Source organism: Argiope bruennichi, chromosome 9 (genome assembly GCF_947563725.1).
Source record: "Argiope bruennichi chromosome 9, qqArgBrue1.1, whole genome shotgun sequence".
Lineage (NCBI taxonomy): Eukaryota > Metazoa > Arthropoda > Arachnida > Araneae > Araneidae > Argiope > Argiope bruennichi.
The window spans coordinates 77672359-77688357 of NC_079159.1; the positions used below are offsets into that span (position 1 = coordinate 77672359).

Sequence of the window (15999 nt, forward strand, 5' to 3'; positions counted from 1 at the left end):
AAAGCAAAATTTCAAGCTAAAGGAGTTGATGTAAATCAACTTCAATGAACTGCAGATCAAATGATTGAATTAAAATCATCCATTAGAAATTCAACATAAAGTACAAATGACAAAGTTTCAATAGTAGCATTAAGGCTATATAAAGACTTTAAGTAATGAAATTTGAAAGTTTTCTTGTCCCTTCCTAATTTTCAAAGATAGATATTTTTAAGTGATTTTTAGTGAATTCATCCATTAATATTTTTTAAAGTAACAAATATTAATAATACATATTTAATTAAGGGCGATTTTTAAGAGAATTGATTTCAGTAAGTTGCATATAAAAATATATTAAACAAAATTATTTTAAATAAAACAATAAAAATTACAAAACGTTTTAATGTAATCTAAATGTTCTAGCTAATAGTAAAGGGGAAAAAAATAAAACATCAAAATATAAGCAAGTGGAAAAAAAAAGACCCAAAAAATATTAAAAATTTTCAACCTGATATTCTGAAATTTAATTGATATTGATTTCAATAAATTCAAATGCAAGGTATCTGTAAATCGAATAGAAAAAATAAATAAATTACTTTGAAAATATATTAAATAAAATATTGAGGGCCCAAAGCAGCCTATTTTGTTTTTTTAATAACCCAACCATGATCAGCAGCATCATACACCTTATTTTATTAAGCTATTAAACATAACATAAATTAGGGAATCTTCTCAAATACTAATATTTATTAATAATATTATTATTTGGCATTATTATTATTATTAATTATTCCAATAGTATAATAAATAATATTATTTTTTAAGGCATTAATTTTGTTATAGATATTTGTAATTTCCCACAATAGCATCATGCAAAAATAAATATATATGATAGCAAGTTCATAAAGGCAACTTACTTTTCCAACAAATTGGGTACCATTTGGATTTTTTATGAAAACGTCATCATGAACTCCATCATCATAAGGAGGATAAGAGCCAGCTTCCTCTGAGCAACTAATACCAGGATCCTAACATTTTTTAAAAAAATGGAATAAAATAGAGTGGAAATACACATGCAATTAAAATGCTATAAAATATTTTTTTTTTTAATTCCATAAAATGCAGAATCTTTTTCAGTTGATTTTATTTTGTCTGCTTTTTAATAATTGCTACTAGTGTTATACAAATTAATATTGAAATTTAATCTGCTTTTAATACTAAATGGAAATGAATCTCCAGAATTAATTACATGAATCAATAAAAATAATTTTAAGCTAATATCTCATGCTAAGAGAAATGCATTAAATTTAAAATAAATTTTATAATCTCATTAAAATTAAATCAACAGAAACAAAATAATTAAATTAGCACAGAATATTAATGAATAGAATTGATGACTTCTCCTAAATGAGTTGCAATTAAACTGAATAAAAAATTTTCACTAAAAAATATTTTTATCAAAATTAGTGTAGAAAAAAACTTACTGTCATGATCACATAATGCATTCCTTTATTGTGCAAATATTCTACAAAGCCAGGTAAGGCAGCAAATTTATCTTCATCATAAGTAAAATCTTTATTTTTATCCATATAATCAATATCATTCCACTGAACATCCTAAAAACAAGAAATCAAACCATAATGAATCACATATTTTGGATCATATATGCATCACAAAACATTAAAAACCAAAACTTTAGTTATTATAACATAAAATGCTTCACAAATTTCTGAAAAGCATGAAAGTTTTAATAAAAACGGCAGCACTGATCATAATAATAAGAAATAGCTATGTTTCTTTTAGCAGACCCCAGTCGTTATTATGAAATTCCATTACTCTTTCATATTGTTATAGATGGAATAGCATTTAAATATGTGTGCTACCCAACATTTATTACTAAGTTAGGGTGATAAGAATTATTGATAAAATATATTTTTGATTGAACAATACCATAATGGAATAAAAATAGCATATTATAATGCACATGTATGCAATTCTTACTGAAATTTGATTAAAAAGAATATAAAGAAAACTTTAATCAGAAAGAAACTGAGAAGAACTAAGAGAAAAGTTAGGGGAAATAACAGGGAGATCATTATCTTCTGTTACTACAGGAATCCCAAGTCTCTAGTTACAGGACAAATAAATAACATATTGGAAATATAGCTATTATCAGTAACTGTAAAATAAATCTGTAAAAATAAAAAATCAAATCTGCAAAAATAAATAATAAAATTTGTATGCTTGCATCCACATTGTAAAAGCAATTTAATGTACATGGGCCAAACATAATAGCCAAAAATAAACTTGTTAAATAAATAAAAAAATTCTAAATAGAAACATTTACTAGCAGCATTAAATAAAATTGATCAACTTTAAAAAGTTCCAGAAATCATGTGTGCTTTAGTTCTTTTGATTGTATTTTTTTAAATTCTTAGCTTTGAGACTTTTATTAAAAGAAAAAATATTTTTATGGAATGATGATCATGGAGCAAGATCTCTACATAGATCCTTAGTGCTATTTCTGCTTTGTGCCAGCTTGTGTTACCAGTTTCTACAAATGCTGTATTTAATGTATGCATTGGCTGTGTTTACTTGTGGAATAAAGAATAATTTTTCAAATTCTTTATCAAACAATTTCCATTCTATTCAATTAATTCTTTATTTCACAATTTCCATTGTGTTAGATTGTTTTTCCTAAACAACCACCAAATGATTTCCATAATTATATTTTAATGTAAATTATGACAAACATTAGTAAAAAATACAATTAACTAATTTTTTATTCATTGATATAAGCTTTAAATTAGAGGAGAAAATGGCATGCTCACAACAGAAATAACGTATAGGACCAAAAGGTAATTCTCAGAACAATATGACACACTAGAATATCGTAATGTTTGAATTTAATTTTCTTTTTTAAAATCTAATAGAAATAATACAGCAATAATAATGTACATTCAAAAATGCATTTAATATTGTTGATATACATGTGAGTATAGATCTAGTCATACATACAAAGCAAATTTTTGTAAAATATACCTAAAACCTTTATCAAAAATTCATTGAAGTCAATGAGGGAATTTGTATAGAAATAAAATTGCTATTATTAAAAAACTATTTTTTTTAATTTGCATGGTGTTTAAAAATGATTTTTAAGTTATAATATGATACAGCGAGAAAATGTTAAAAACTGGATTAAGCTTTAATTAAAGTTTTGAAAAATTTTTAACTATTACTTATTTGTCTAATAAGTACATGCCAAATTTAATAGCTAGATGTCCAATACATAGCATGCAGCATTTGAATAATTAAGAGCTGTAGAATATTTGAAGGATTTACCCATCATCATTAGGTTTGTAGTAATTTATAGATAGCATGATAGCCCATAAACATTAAGCATTTGTGCATTAATTGCATTTCAGAAATAAATGGCCCATAAAAAATCACTTAAAGTGTCATGTTAGTCTATTGCTTAGGTTCGCCAAGCATGCACAGCTAAGCATAAAATTCATTAATAGCATGTGGTTAGGCCAAAAATTTGGAAATAGGTTGCAGTTAACTCACAAGTACCAAGCATTATCTTCTCAAAAATAAAAATACATTTGAATATTTTTGTGTTAACTGCATTCCAGAAATAAATGGTATATAAAAGAAATAACTTAAGGTGTCATGTTGCTTAAGATCACCAATGATACACAGTTAAGGATAAACACTAATGGCATGTGGTTAAGCCAAAAATTTGGCAATGGGATATAGTTCACTCACAAGCACTAGACATCATCTTGTTTAAACAAATGAAAAAAAAATATTTAACAGAAGTTAAACATAAGAATAACATACTTACCACCAAAATACCAGCATCAATGTTACGTTGTAAAGTTTCATTGGTTGTGTCGAGAGATCCGTATCCAAAACGAGACAAATGGAACCCCAAGCTCCAATAGGGAGGCATGAAAGTTCTTCCAACTATATTTGTATATTGTTGGACAACATTAGCAGGAGAAGGTCCCAACATTATAAAGAAATCCAAAATTCCACCAATGGGTCTAAAAGTTATAGCAGGAGTTGGTTGCAAAATAACATCTAACCATGGAAAAACAATAAGAATAATAAATGTAAACAAATGAAATTATGTAGAAAAATTAGAAATGCTCCACTTAAAATTAAAAGACTTTATATTATACTTAATACTTTATTATATTTATTTAGTCCTATGATAAAAAAAATTAGCTCTCAGTTATTTTAAATTAATAATGGCAAAATAAAGAAAAAGAATTCTGAAACAAGTAATTGTTAGTAAAGTGCATTAAATTCTTGTTCCAAAGATTTTATAAGGGGGAAAAAACAAAAACAAATCAGGGTGAATTAATAAAAATCAAATATATATTTTGAAAATTCATTGTCTCTCTGTGTGTGTGCAATAATTTTAATGCATCCTTAAAAATAATTATCTTCTAATCACTTGAATTCAAACTTCATTTCTGAGTTGATGGGATTTTTCTTTTTTTTATGCTCAGAGAACATAGTGTTAAAACCCAAATTCTACCACAACCTCAATTCTCATTTAAAGCTATATAAGCTTTAAATGTGTTTCCCTTAGCTCTTTTTTGTGCTTTTGGCCTTCTTGTTTACAATACAGCATTGCTTGGTCAAGAATTTAACAAAAACTATTTTAAAATAATAAAAAAAGAGCATTTCTTTTAACAATATCATAATGACAATAACAAAAATTCATCTTAAAGAACTTATCGCTTGTTTCCTTTCTCTGAAAATGTGTAATACATAAGTGTTTTTGAGATTACAAGAGCTTTTTTTGTAAGTATTGTACAGAAATTATAGAATAGAGTTTGGTAAGTATCAGAAATAGATTTTTGCCATATTTTGATTAGATTCATGTTATATTTTATTTACTAACCGCTTTTGATATCCAGCTGATCTGTCAGGAATGTTGAATGTATTTAATCTGATATTAGGGTTTGTATCAACAAACTACTTTTAAGTATCAAATTGCTAGATATTAAAGCCATATTGTTAGATTTTTATATGTTCTTTTCATTGTGGACATGAATCCAGGCTGAGATTGAACCTATAATATCTTAGTGCTGTCAAAAAGAAATACTTCAATTTATCTTCTAATTTTTTCGATATTGTAACTTCATTCTTTTTTTATTTCTCTTGTAAATTTCAGATATTAAACAGATTCTTTCTTCTTTAACTATCAACAATGGCAGAAAATCATGCATTTAAATATTTGATGTACCAATTAAAGTGGGTCGAATTTCAGAGAAACAATATAATCTATTGTTAAAGTTTAAAATAAAATAATGCCAAAGTTCAGAAAAACTTACATGACTGTTAAGTTGGATCATTAAAAGACAATTTTCTTAATTAAAAAAATATATAAAAAAATAATTTTTGTTCATGAATAATTTTAGAAACAGAAGTGGAAAAAGCACCATAATTTTGACTAATTTTTAATCAATCAGAAAGGAACTCCAAGATGCACATTTCCATCTTCCAAAGTATATCTGTGTCAAATTTGGTAACTCTAGGTCAAATAGTAGAATGCCAGAAAACACACACATGTACACTCGGCTTTATTAACAAATGTCACAAGATAACTTTAAACAAGTGTTTTAAAACTGTTTGTCACATATTTGTTGTTCATTTATTTCATATTTCACATTGTTTTCATTGTAACATTAACCAATATGGAACTTTATACAACTTTTATATTTGTTGTGATTATTCTGGTTGCATACAAAAGAGATAATAATAAAATAAAATGTTAATATCAATTATTAACAAAAACAGAATTAAAAAAAAATTACCCATAGCATTGCTATTGAATAAGAAAAGTCCGTTGGCATTTCCATCCTCTTCTAATGATAAATAAAACGGATGACTCCCATAGGTTGGGTAATTAGTCTAAAAAATACAAGCCAACTGTTTAAAAAATCCATAAATTAAACATAGAAAATTTCTATTATTTACAATAAACATGAATTTAGTATTGTAGGGGGGGGGAAGCACAGTATGATGAATTTTTCCTTGAAAAAAATGCCGATTTCAAAAAGTATTCTAATGGTTTTATTGAACATGTTCATTGGCAATAGTATTTTCAGATCCCCTGTGATGCCAATCTTGATAAAGAATTTTAAATGAGTTTAAACAAATATCACTGCAGTGTTCTGTGAATGAATTGCAAATCTATTTTAATTGCAAACATGTGAAGCAGATGACATATGTTTACAGAAAAAAGGAAGCCTGATTGTTATTTAAGAGGAAATTTAAAAATATATCATTATAATTATTGATTCCCACACCCCAAAGATAATATACTGAGTTGGTGGGAGAGAAGGCATTGGATAAGAAAACAAGTTCTGATTTTTCAAATGTTCAGAAATAATCTGGGTTCAAATTATGTGGTGATGGGATATACATCCTTTAAAAGAGATTGGTCCTTGGCTAATGATAACTCATAGTTTCCATAATTTTATGATGACTATCATTTATATTATCTTGAGTGCTTTGGTAGCTCTTTATGGTTATTATAAAACTAGAAAAGAAAATCTGGAAATCAAAAGCAAAAATCATAAAGGATATACTTTAGATAATAAAAAGAATAAGTAATTTAGAATGACATATATAATATAAATATATTTCAATTTTTAATAAATGCATAGCATTTCCTTACTTATTTGATATCCATTATTGTTTAATTTCCTTATCTTATGATTCTTGTCTTGAAAACCAGATTTTTGATATACAAATTTATTTTCTATCTTTAAGACACTGATAATGGCATGTTTTTTTTTTATCTGTACATTTATCATATTCTAATTTTTAATTTTAATACATTTTATAGTAAATATGGAATCATATATTTAGTTTTCTATCATAAAAATTTGTCAACAAGTTTGAAATTTTAACTTAAAGGAAAATTATTATTTCCCCTCCTAATTTATAGCATTTTTGCCTTCTAATCATTAGCAAAACAATCTTCAGTTGACAAATGTTTATTTTTATCTTGTGTTCTATAGTTATAAATTATTAAAACAATTTATAGCTATTTTCAGAAGAGTGGCAAACTAACTAATTTGTTCCTGATTAAAACTGAAACATAGAAAAAATCTAATTATTAATTAAATTCTAAAAATATTCAAAAATACCATCAGGAACACACAAATTTCTAAAATTCAAAAGCCTAACACATCAAAAAAATGGGTGAAAAATCAATTATTAAGTTTTATTTAAAAATGTAAATCAATCAAATTAAATAAAAGCATGTAAAAAATTACTCGAAAAATTCACATACAATGTAAAATTGCTAATCAATTTTTTTATATATATTGTATAGTTCCTGAAACATTAATAAAACTAGTGTTCCTACCTTGAAAGAATACTTGAAATTACAATCTTAATATTTTTAAGTCACAAACTTTTCTGGGAAAGGTTTAAATGCAAAAACATTTGACAGATTCATTTTATAAACCAATTTTCTAGAATCTATCTATAATTCAAAATAATTAGGAATTTAATCAAAAGTAATCAAACTATGGTACATATATCATTAACAGTATCTTATTTTTGGCAGCAGAATTTTTAAATATAACATTTAAGTAATTTTCTGAATGAATTCAAAGTTATTTTCCTTTTAAAATTTGTAAATTTTCATTATTTAAAAATCCATTTCTGTATATAAATGACTTAAATTAACACCTTTACAACACCACACTTGCTATATGCTAGTTAAGCTCTGGTATAAGTTCTGAAATGTGTAGTACGTGTTTCCAAGAATTTAACAAGGTGAATTGTAGTGTCATTCCAGTCCAACCAGCATATGCCTAAAATAATTGAAGATAATACCTAATAGTATACAAATACATATATGTATTGAAGATATACATATTGGACAAGCTAATTTATTGGATAAATCCTCTCAATAATAACTTTAACATTTGCAATTATGCATTATCAACCACTATTTTTATTTTCTTGTTTTGTAAAAGTCTCATTTAGAAATATAACAAATAATATTTAAAATATTTTTAATATGGTAAATGTAATTTTGATCCTCATTTATATGGTACAAAATTTAAGAAGTTTGAGAATTTTCGAATAAAAAAAATCTATATTTATTAATAAATTTTATTTTACTTTTATATATTATATAAACTGGAAATTATATGATTGAAATATTATTATGCTGCAAAATTAAGATTTTTATTATATACAATAAATTATAACAATTATACAACATCTAAGCAGAATGTAGCATGTGTCAAAATAGCATCGACCCAAGGAAGCGAAAACATTAATAAAATATATAAATCTATAGTTGAGAACCTGAAAATAAATGATAATAGTTTAAAGATATTTTACAACACAGTATAAATAATCTTACTGTTGGTGCACGGTCACTATTAAAAAGAGTAGTTCTGGTCCAATTTAAATTTCTTAGAAATCTGCCAGAAGTTTCTCCGATTCCATAAAGGTATGGACTTGGAAGATACGACGATAATTGTAGCAACTGGTCAGAATAAACAAGCTGTGATAATTTTGTTTTAAATCTATATGTAGAAAAAAATAATTATGTAAATATATTGTAATTGATAAATTATGTAAATAATATGTAAATAATAATATTTTAAATTCATAAATTCCTTTCTTAGCAAAAGTTGTCACTTAAAATATAAATAATAAATATTTGCACAAAAATGAAAGAGCTGACAAATTAGCTCAAAATTAAAGAACCTGTTATAGAATGCTTTAGTATTAATGAAAACTGTTATAAGATGATACTGTTTAAATATTTCATAGATCTAAATACAAATTATACTGATTTAACCACTAATACATTAATTTAATTTTAATAATTATAATTTTAGAAAATAAGTTAAAAATCATTAATTAACTTTTTTAAAATGACAAAAAAAAAAAAAAGGAAAATTAAATATCAGCTAACACTTAAGTTCATTTGTTATAAATGTTACCATTATAGTAATGATTCATAAGCAAAACACATTTATAATATTTTAATGTTTCTTTTCTGAGTTTTAAAACAAAATATTACTTAATCAAAGAAGTTCTACATTAAATTAAAAAAATGAATATTTGATCTTTAGTATATAGATATTATTTAACCCTCCAGCTGCGTACCTTACGGGTTGGCAATCAGTGTATTTTTTACTGCATCCCATGTATTTTGCAGTTCAGGGTGTTTGTTTTAACAAATATTGATTTTTATTGTATCATATTATTATTGTGTAACATATAGTATCAGTTTACCTTATTTGAAAAATATTTGAACTTATTTATAAACATCACATCTAAATAGTGATTTTAAAAATTATGCAGTCAGAGGGTTAATAACATTTTTAAGAAACATGTTTCAGTGATAAAATTGAATCAAGAATATCATAACATATATATATTATCCAAATTTTTCAAAGTATAATAACTATGAATTTAACTGTTTCAGTTCGCTGATCTATTCCAAATGAATTCTACAATCCTCTTCAAAAAAGCACAACAGTTTTTCTTATCTATTGTATACCTAATTAAATCTTTAACTGCTACATGCACATATACATACAAAAAATACACTTCTCTAAGTCATTGCTAAATATATAATTATTAAATGCTTTGGGATGGAATAAATGTACCTTAATCAGGGATATGTTTGAGATATAGCTATGTCTTAGAATAGGGCAGCAAGACGTTATTGTAAAACTGATACTTTACAATTAGTCCAAGAAACATAAATCTGACCATTCAACATCAAACCATCAGAGTGAAACATGCCACGACGATGTTACATCAAGTGTAAAGTAGAATTTCTAACTCATCCTAATTTTCATTGCCTCACTTAGAATGGATGATTAATAAATGCAGGTGAGGTAAGAAAGATTAGGTGTTCAAGAAGAAAAGGAATTTGTTTTTCAAAAGGGTTAGAATATAGTAAGCATCAAGTATACCTATAATTCATGAATTACACAAGAAATACAGATCTAAATGGATGGGGAGAGGAAAGGAATGCAGATCAAGTAGGAAGAATTGACAATAGGAAGCAAACTGCACATAATTTTGTCAGCAGCCAACAGATTAAGTCCATTCTTCATTTCAAAGTTAAAAAACTGCCAAAAGTAATCTAACCTTCTATGATTTGACATTCACAGATGATATATATAACCTTGTGTTCTTCATTCAAATGTGATCAATGATTAGAATAATGTATATTATTATCAGGAAAATCCAATTGGATATTTTCAGATTGGTGAATCGAAGTGAGCAGGGGACTGTACTTATGCTTAAACTTATTTATTTACACTATATACACTCCCTACGCGGTGAGTATTTCATATAATACATGGCTGATTGTGGTATTGCATTGAGGTTGGCTTTGTTAAGCCTTACAAAACTGAAGTTGTTTACAGCTTCTGCGGGGGCTGGGGAGCCAATGTGGGTTAACATTCTAATGAACCCCTGAAAGACTCGCCCAGAAGGGCGGGTAACGGGGTTGCTGTAATTTTAAGATTGCCAAGTTTGGCATTAAGTGACATTCGCATGAACACAGATTGAAACTACAATAAAATAACTGTCTTTTAGAATAATCGCTAAAGTTATCCAAAATTAAGAAATCAGCACTCTAAATTAAAGGAATGATATGTTTTCTTACATAATGGTTTTAGTTGCCTTTCTGGTAATGGTAAGTTGACTTGTTTCAGCATCTACAGTCACATTATAATATGGCTTCTCTAAGCTTTTTAGTCCATCATTAAGAGGTATAGGTATTTCAAAACGAGCAGCATTTGCATCTGTTATCTGAAATTAAATATGTTATTCGACACTTTTACTTCTTATTGAAATTGCATAACATTATTTTATGATTGATTTATGATCATCATCAGCAAGCACAAGAAAAATTAGTTTCAAAATAAATGGAACAAATCTACATTTCTTTTTGATCTATTCATACAAGGAGCATAATATGTGGGGAGTGGATATTCATGAATGTTTAACAGTAGAGTAATTTCCTTGCTTATCATATAATAATAATAATAAATATTCAAGTCAAAAATAATATTACTGATAATTTCAGAATATAACACTCATAATAAATAACATTTCTATCAATATCAATATCATTCTATTATTTCTATAATGAATGACATTTTCCTCTTTGTTTCATTTCCTATCTGACTTTTTTTTATGATTATATGAATTCATTGAGTCTTTATTATATACCTTTTGAGATTTTTCAAAAAATATCTGAATAACAGAAATGCTTGAAAATTCTGCATATTCCTTAAACTTTTTATTTGATAAATGAAAGGATTGTGATCTTGCAAGAAATTTAAATATTCTGTAAATAATATAAGTAAAAAATAAAAATAAATAAATACATATCCCATACTCTGTGCCCAACATAAAAATAACAAGAATATATATATATATATATATATTTGAAGAACATGACATAATTGAGTAAAATTGCAGCAATTTTCCATTAAAATTTGAAGGTTTGACTATTTTTGATTTCTGGCTTTGGATCAAAATACCAAATTTATTTTTTTTAAAAGAAGGGATTATTAAAACACTATAAAATGAACAGATAAGAAAAATAAGCTATTATATTTAAATTCAATATAACTAATCATAAGCAAGTTTGTCATGGCAAGTTTTTACCATGATTTAGACTTTTATACATCAATTTACTAGCAGCTAAAGCTTCTCACTCTCAGAAAATTAAAATAACAAACAATATGAAATATATGCTTCCACTTATGTAGTTCTTTACTTTCTTAGACTTATCAAGCAAAGAATTGAATCATGGCTTGGAAACAAGTCCACAAGTGGACTAAAGGGTTAAGACAAAATGGCCGAGAAACATCGACCAAAGGAACATGTTTTAATTCAAAATTATGCTGCTTAACAATAATATTATGCTTGGTAGAATGATTTATGTTTTAGCACTGAACTGTGCATTGCAACAAGACTGGCAATTGAAGGCATTATTTCAACTGAAACACAAATGTATGCCAATTTCCTATGATTATCCTCTAGGGAGGCAACCTATTATGAAGGACCTAAGTCAGATTTTACCATAATGTGCAAATTAGGAACTCCATATCATTCTGACCAAATGAGATTACTTTTCATTCACTCATACTGATAATGTAAATGGAGAGTATGAGTGAGTATGAGTAATGTAATAAATGTAATTAATTCAATTCAGCTACTTATGCTATACTATGCAAGATTAATCATATTAAGAGCTTGAAAAACATGACTGCCCAACCCTGATCCAAATAAATATTTTTACAAGCACTCATTTATAATTAAATAAATAGATTCTACAGCCTATTTAAAATTAGGCATCTAAATTGAAATAGCAGCTTTTACATTTATTTCAAAAAATTAAATCATTACAATTTCAATATCATGGTTTATATATATATATATATATTGAAACTTTTTTTTTTTCAGTTAGGATTTAATATTTAAATGAATAAACAATCAAACTAAATAATGGAATATCAAGGACAATGACATATTTTTTTTATATAGAAGAATTGTAGTGAAAACCAATCAACAGCTTTTAATATATAACATTATAAAAAAAATTCTGGATGAAATCTATACTAAAAATAAAACTGATCTGCAAGCAATCATTAACACAGTATAATAATTGTTGGATCAAGAGCTGCTAAATTGGGGAATGTAAAGGAGAAGTATGCTTTGGAGAATGAGAATGTGTGCCACCAAGTGGATATTTTTAATTAATTCAATTAATTAAAAATTCAGCAAAATGCTGGGTCCTGCCACTGATAATTTCTGGAAATACTATTTTATAACAGCAAGATATATACCACCTTAAAATAAATAAAAAATCTTTTTAACAATAATATTTTTTGTATAATTTCCAACAATACTTTCCATTGCTGTAACAAAATTAAATTATTTTCATTGTTAATTCAAACATTTTCATTATGCTTTTCTTCTATTTTTGAAAAAAAAGAGTATAGATCTGTTTATTGTGTATCTAGTTTACATGAGTTATAAAAAAGTTGAAGATGCAGTATAGTAAAAAGCTATGTGAAGTTAAAAGATAGTTGAGCCATATAGTTAAGTTTTTAATGGTACTGTAACATCATAAAATTTGACTTCATTAGGAAGGTTTATCTATAGAATAACTATACGTAGTAAGTATAAACACAATTTTAATGTCTAATGTAATTTGATGCCAAAAAGTACTTTGTTGAAAGAATCAAGGATATCAAGTTTTGTATCCAAGATAGAGAAACCCGGTCAATCCAAAGCAGATATGCAAGTAATCAAGTTTTGTATAAAAATTAAAATTGTTTTGTTAATTGAAATCAAACATAACTGATAATCCCGATGAATCAATTGATCAACAAAGATGGCTAACTTTTTTCCATAATCTTCTAATTGAAAAAAAAAAAAAAATATTATTATTATATTTTCTATTATATGTTTCAATCAAAATTTTACTCATTCTACAGGATTTTATGCACAAGATAATTTTTATTTCTGGATTAACATAGTCACATGAGATACTTTATGCATAAAGATTATTTTAGTTGCCAAATTCTGAAATAAGATATATTAATTGAATTAAATATATAAGAATATTTCTGTTGCATAAATAAAGTAGGTAATCTATATTAATCTAATTAATATGATGAACCAGTTGTTGCCGAATGTGGCAAGTATTAACAATGTACAGAAACAGTCAAAATTATGCATTTACAAATGAAGTTTTCTCTGTTCTACAACATAGAAATTGAATTTTACCCTAAAAAAACAAACCCACATTTTTATCTAAAAATAAGCAAATCTGATCCTTAATAAATTTATTTCAAACTATTCTTCAATTATTATTTTCTGACAAGGAACTGTGCCTACAACTTACATGTTATCAATAAAAATTCTAAGTGTTATTGAGGTTTTTATAGCTTTTCCACTTATATATTAAATGTTTAGTATATTTTTTAAAAAATTTACTCCAAATTATACAATTACTTTTAAGGAAACCTCTATCAATAAAACAATGCAAATTTAATCATACAGTTTATATATTTTTCATTAAAGCAAATGTTTTCAGAAATGAAAATGCAATTTTAAATTTGATTTTAATTAAATAAATCCATTAACTGCTAAAACTATTGCTGCACAAGAAAAATACATAAATGGTATTTTTTAATAACAATAATAGAAAAAAGGAAAAGAATCTATAATTTATCCTCCAATGTATATTCATTTCTTCTAGCAAATATACTGAATGAAACAGACAAGAAAAAATTTACTTTCATAAGATTTAATTGATAAAGGTATTATTTAAAGTTGCTATTCATTCATCACGTTTATACAAAAGTTTCATAATAGAAATGTATTATAAATAACAAGTGAATGCTGCAAATACATTTTTTATTAGTAATAAAAGTAGCAATAGTTATATAATGATGGTTACAAACTTTACTAAAGGGGATCACTTACCTTAATTCTTACTGTATAGTCATCAATCAAAGAAATTAAAAGACGTAAATTTAGAATATCATTTGGAAATCCAGATGGAGATGTTCTTTTTAAATCTGCTTTGATATGTCTTTCATCGCATGTTAAATTAGAAACGGAATAACCGTCATAATTGGAAGGAAAGAAACAATAAGGAACACCAAGAGAAAGTGATTTATTGAATGTCGTTTTCGAATTTATTTGATAACAACAGCCTCGTTGTAAACAACTTTTTTCAGAAATATTTTTATCTGGGTGACAGTCAAATTTGTCAGCATCAGAAATTTCTGAACACACAGGGGAAATGTCAGTTTTAATCCCACAGAAGTAAATTACTGTATATTTAATAGAATACCAATAAGCAAAACTAAGGAAACACAAGACGCAACCTAAAAAAATAAACACCCATAACAATGAGATTTTCTTTTTTCGCCTTTCATTTAAAAATAAATATAGCTGATCATCACTGTTATAATCTTTCGCTAGTACCATTTTTCTATGTATAGCTTGCATTTCAGAAGTAAATGAAATTAAAAAGATTAAATGTCTTATTTCCAAATAGACTTCTTATAATCAGAAATCGTATAGCCTGTCAGTTACCAGAACACTTCATTTGTATGGCCGCTAACACTACCAAATTGTTTACATTTTCTTCCAGTCGCCTTCTGTTTTCCTCCTTTTCCTTGAAGCAACTATTGAGTGATGCAATATGCGCAGTAAAGTATTTAAACCGAATTATGTTTGCTTCGTTACGCTTATTTGAAGTTTTCGGTACAGGTGCGAATACAAACCAGTTTCGTTTTCCAAAAGTTTAATAGGAAATTTTTCTATCGAGTATTCAATTTAGCTTACAAAAGGATACAGAACTTATTCAAAAATACACACAAAAAAAAAAAAAAAAACTCTGGACATTAATAGTTTTATTTTAATATTATTAATAAAATTTTTTAAATATAATATACAGGTATTGGTCATACCAGTTACAACTCAGCAAATATATATTCAGATTTGGTTTTTTGTAGTAGACGCTTTCATTTTATGTAAATATTGGTAATTAAAGTGTTCTTTCATATTAAACACACAGCAACTAAAAACAACTTTTTAACTCTACAGTCCATTTATTATTATTATTATTTTGTATTGAGAAGATTTTTTTATAATGTTTAAAATAATAAACTGCAAGAAGTTTAAAGAGACGAAAGTTTTTATTAAAGAAATTGAATTGAAGACATATTATTGATGAAATTATTAAAGTTAAATATGAATAAAATAAATTTGACGAAATAATTTGTGACACGCAGTAAGCGTACATCTTGTAGTTTTGCACATTTAATCTTATTCCCGTCCGATACATGATTTCATCTTTTATTAAGTTTTTGAAATAAAATTGTGCTTACAAAATAACCGAGACATTTTTTAAAAATGAATAAATTTACAGTACCCGTATATGTACACAATATTTGATATTAGATTGCAATC

The 15999-nt window shown here is 25.9% G+C and overlaps 1 protein-coding gene across 1 annotated transcript in view; it reads right to left on the reverse strand.

Annotated features, from left to right (window-relative positions):
* Nucleotides 1-15197, reverse strand: part of LOC129983765 (lysosomal alpha-glucosidase-like) — a 49596-nt gene extending 34399 nt beyond the window's left edge. The window contains exons 1-7 of the mRNA XM_056093386.1: nucleotides 14503-15197; nucleotides 10661-10806; nucleotides 8387-8552; nucleotides 5811-5907; nucleotides 3824-4062; nucleotides 1461-1592; nucleotides 894-1004 (exon numbers count right to left, since the gene is read on the reverse strand). Coding sequence (XP_055949361.1) covers nucleotides 894-1004; nucleotides 1461-1592; nucleotides 3824-4062; nucleotides 5811-5907; nucleotides 8387-8552; nucleotides 10661-10806; nucleotides 14503-15033 — 1422 coding nt within the window. The 5' untranslated portion in view covers nucleotides 15034-15197. The remainder of the gene's footprint in view (nucleotides 1-893; nucleotides 1005-1460; nucleotides 1593-3823; nucleotides 4063-5810; nucleotides 5908-8386; nucleotides 8553-10660; nucleotides 10807-14502) is intronic.
* Between the last annotated feature and the right edge of the window lie 802 nt (nucleotides 15198-15999).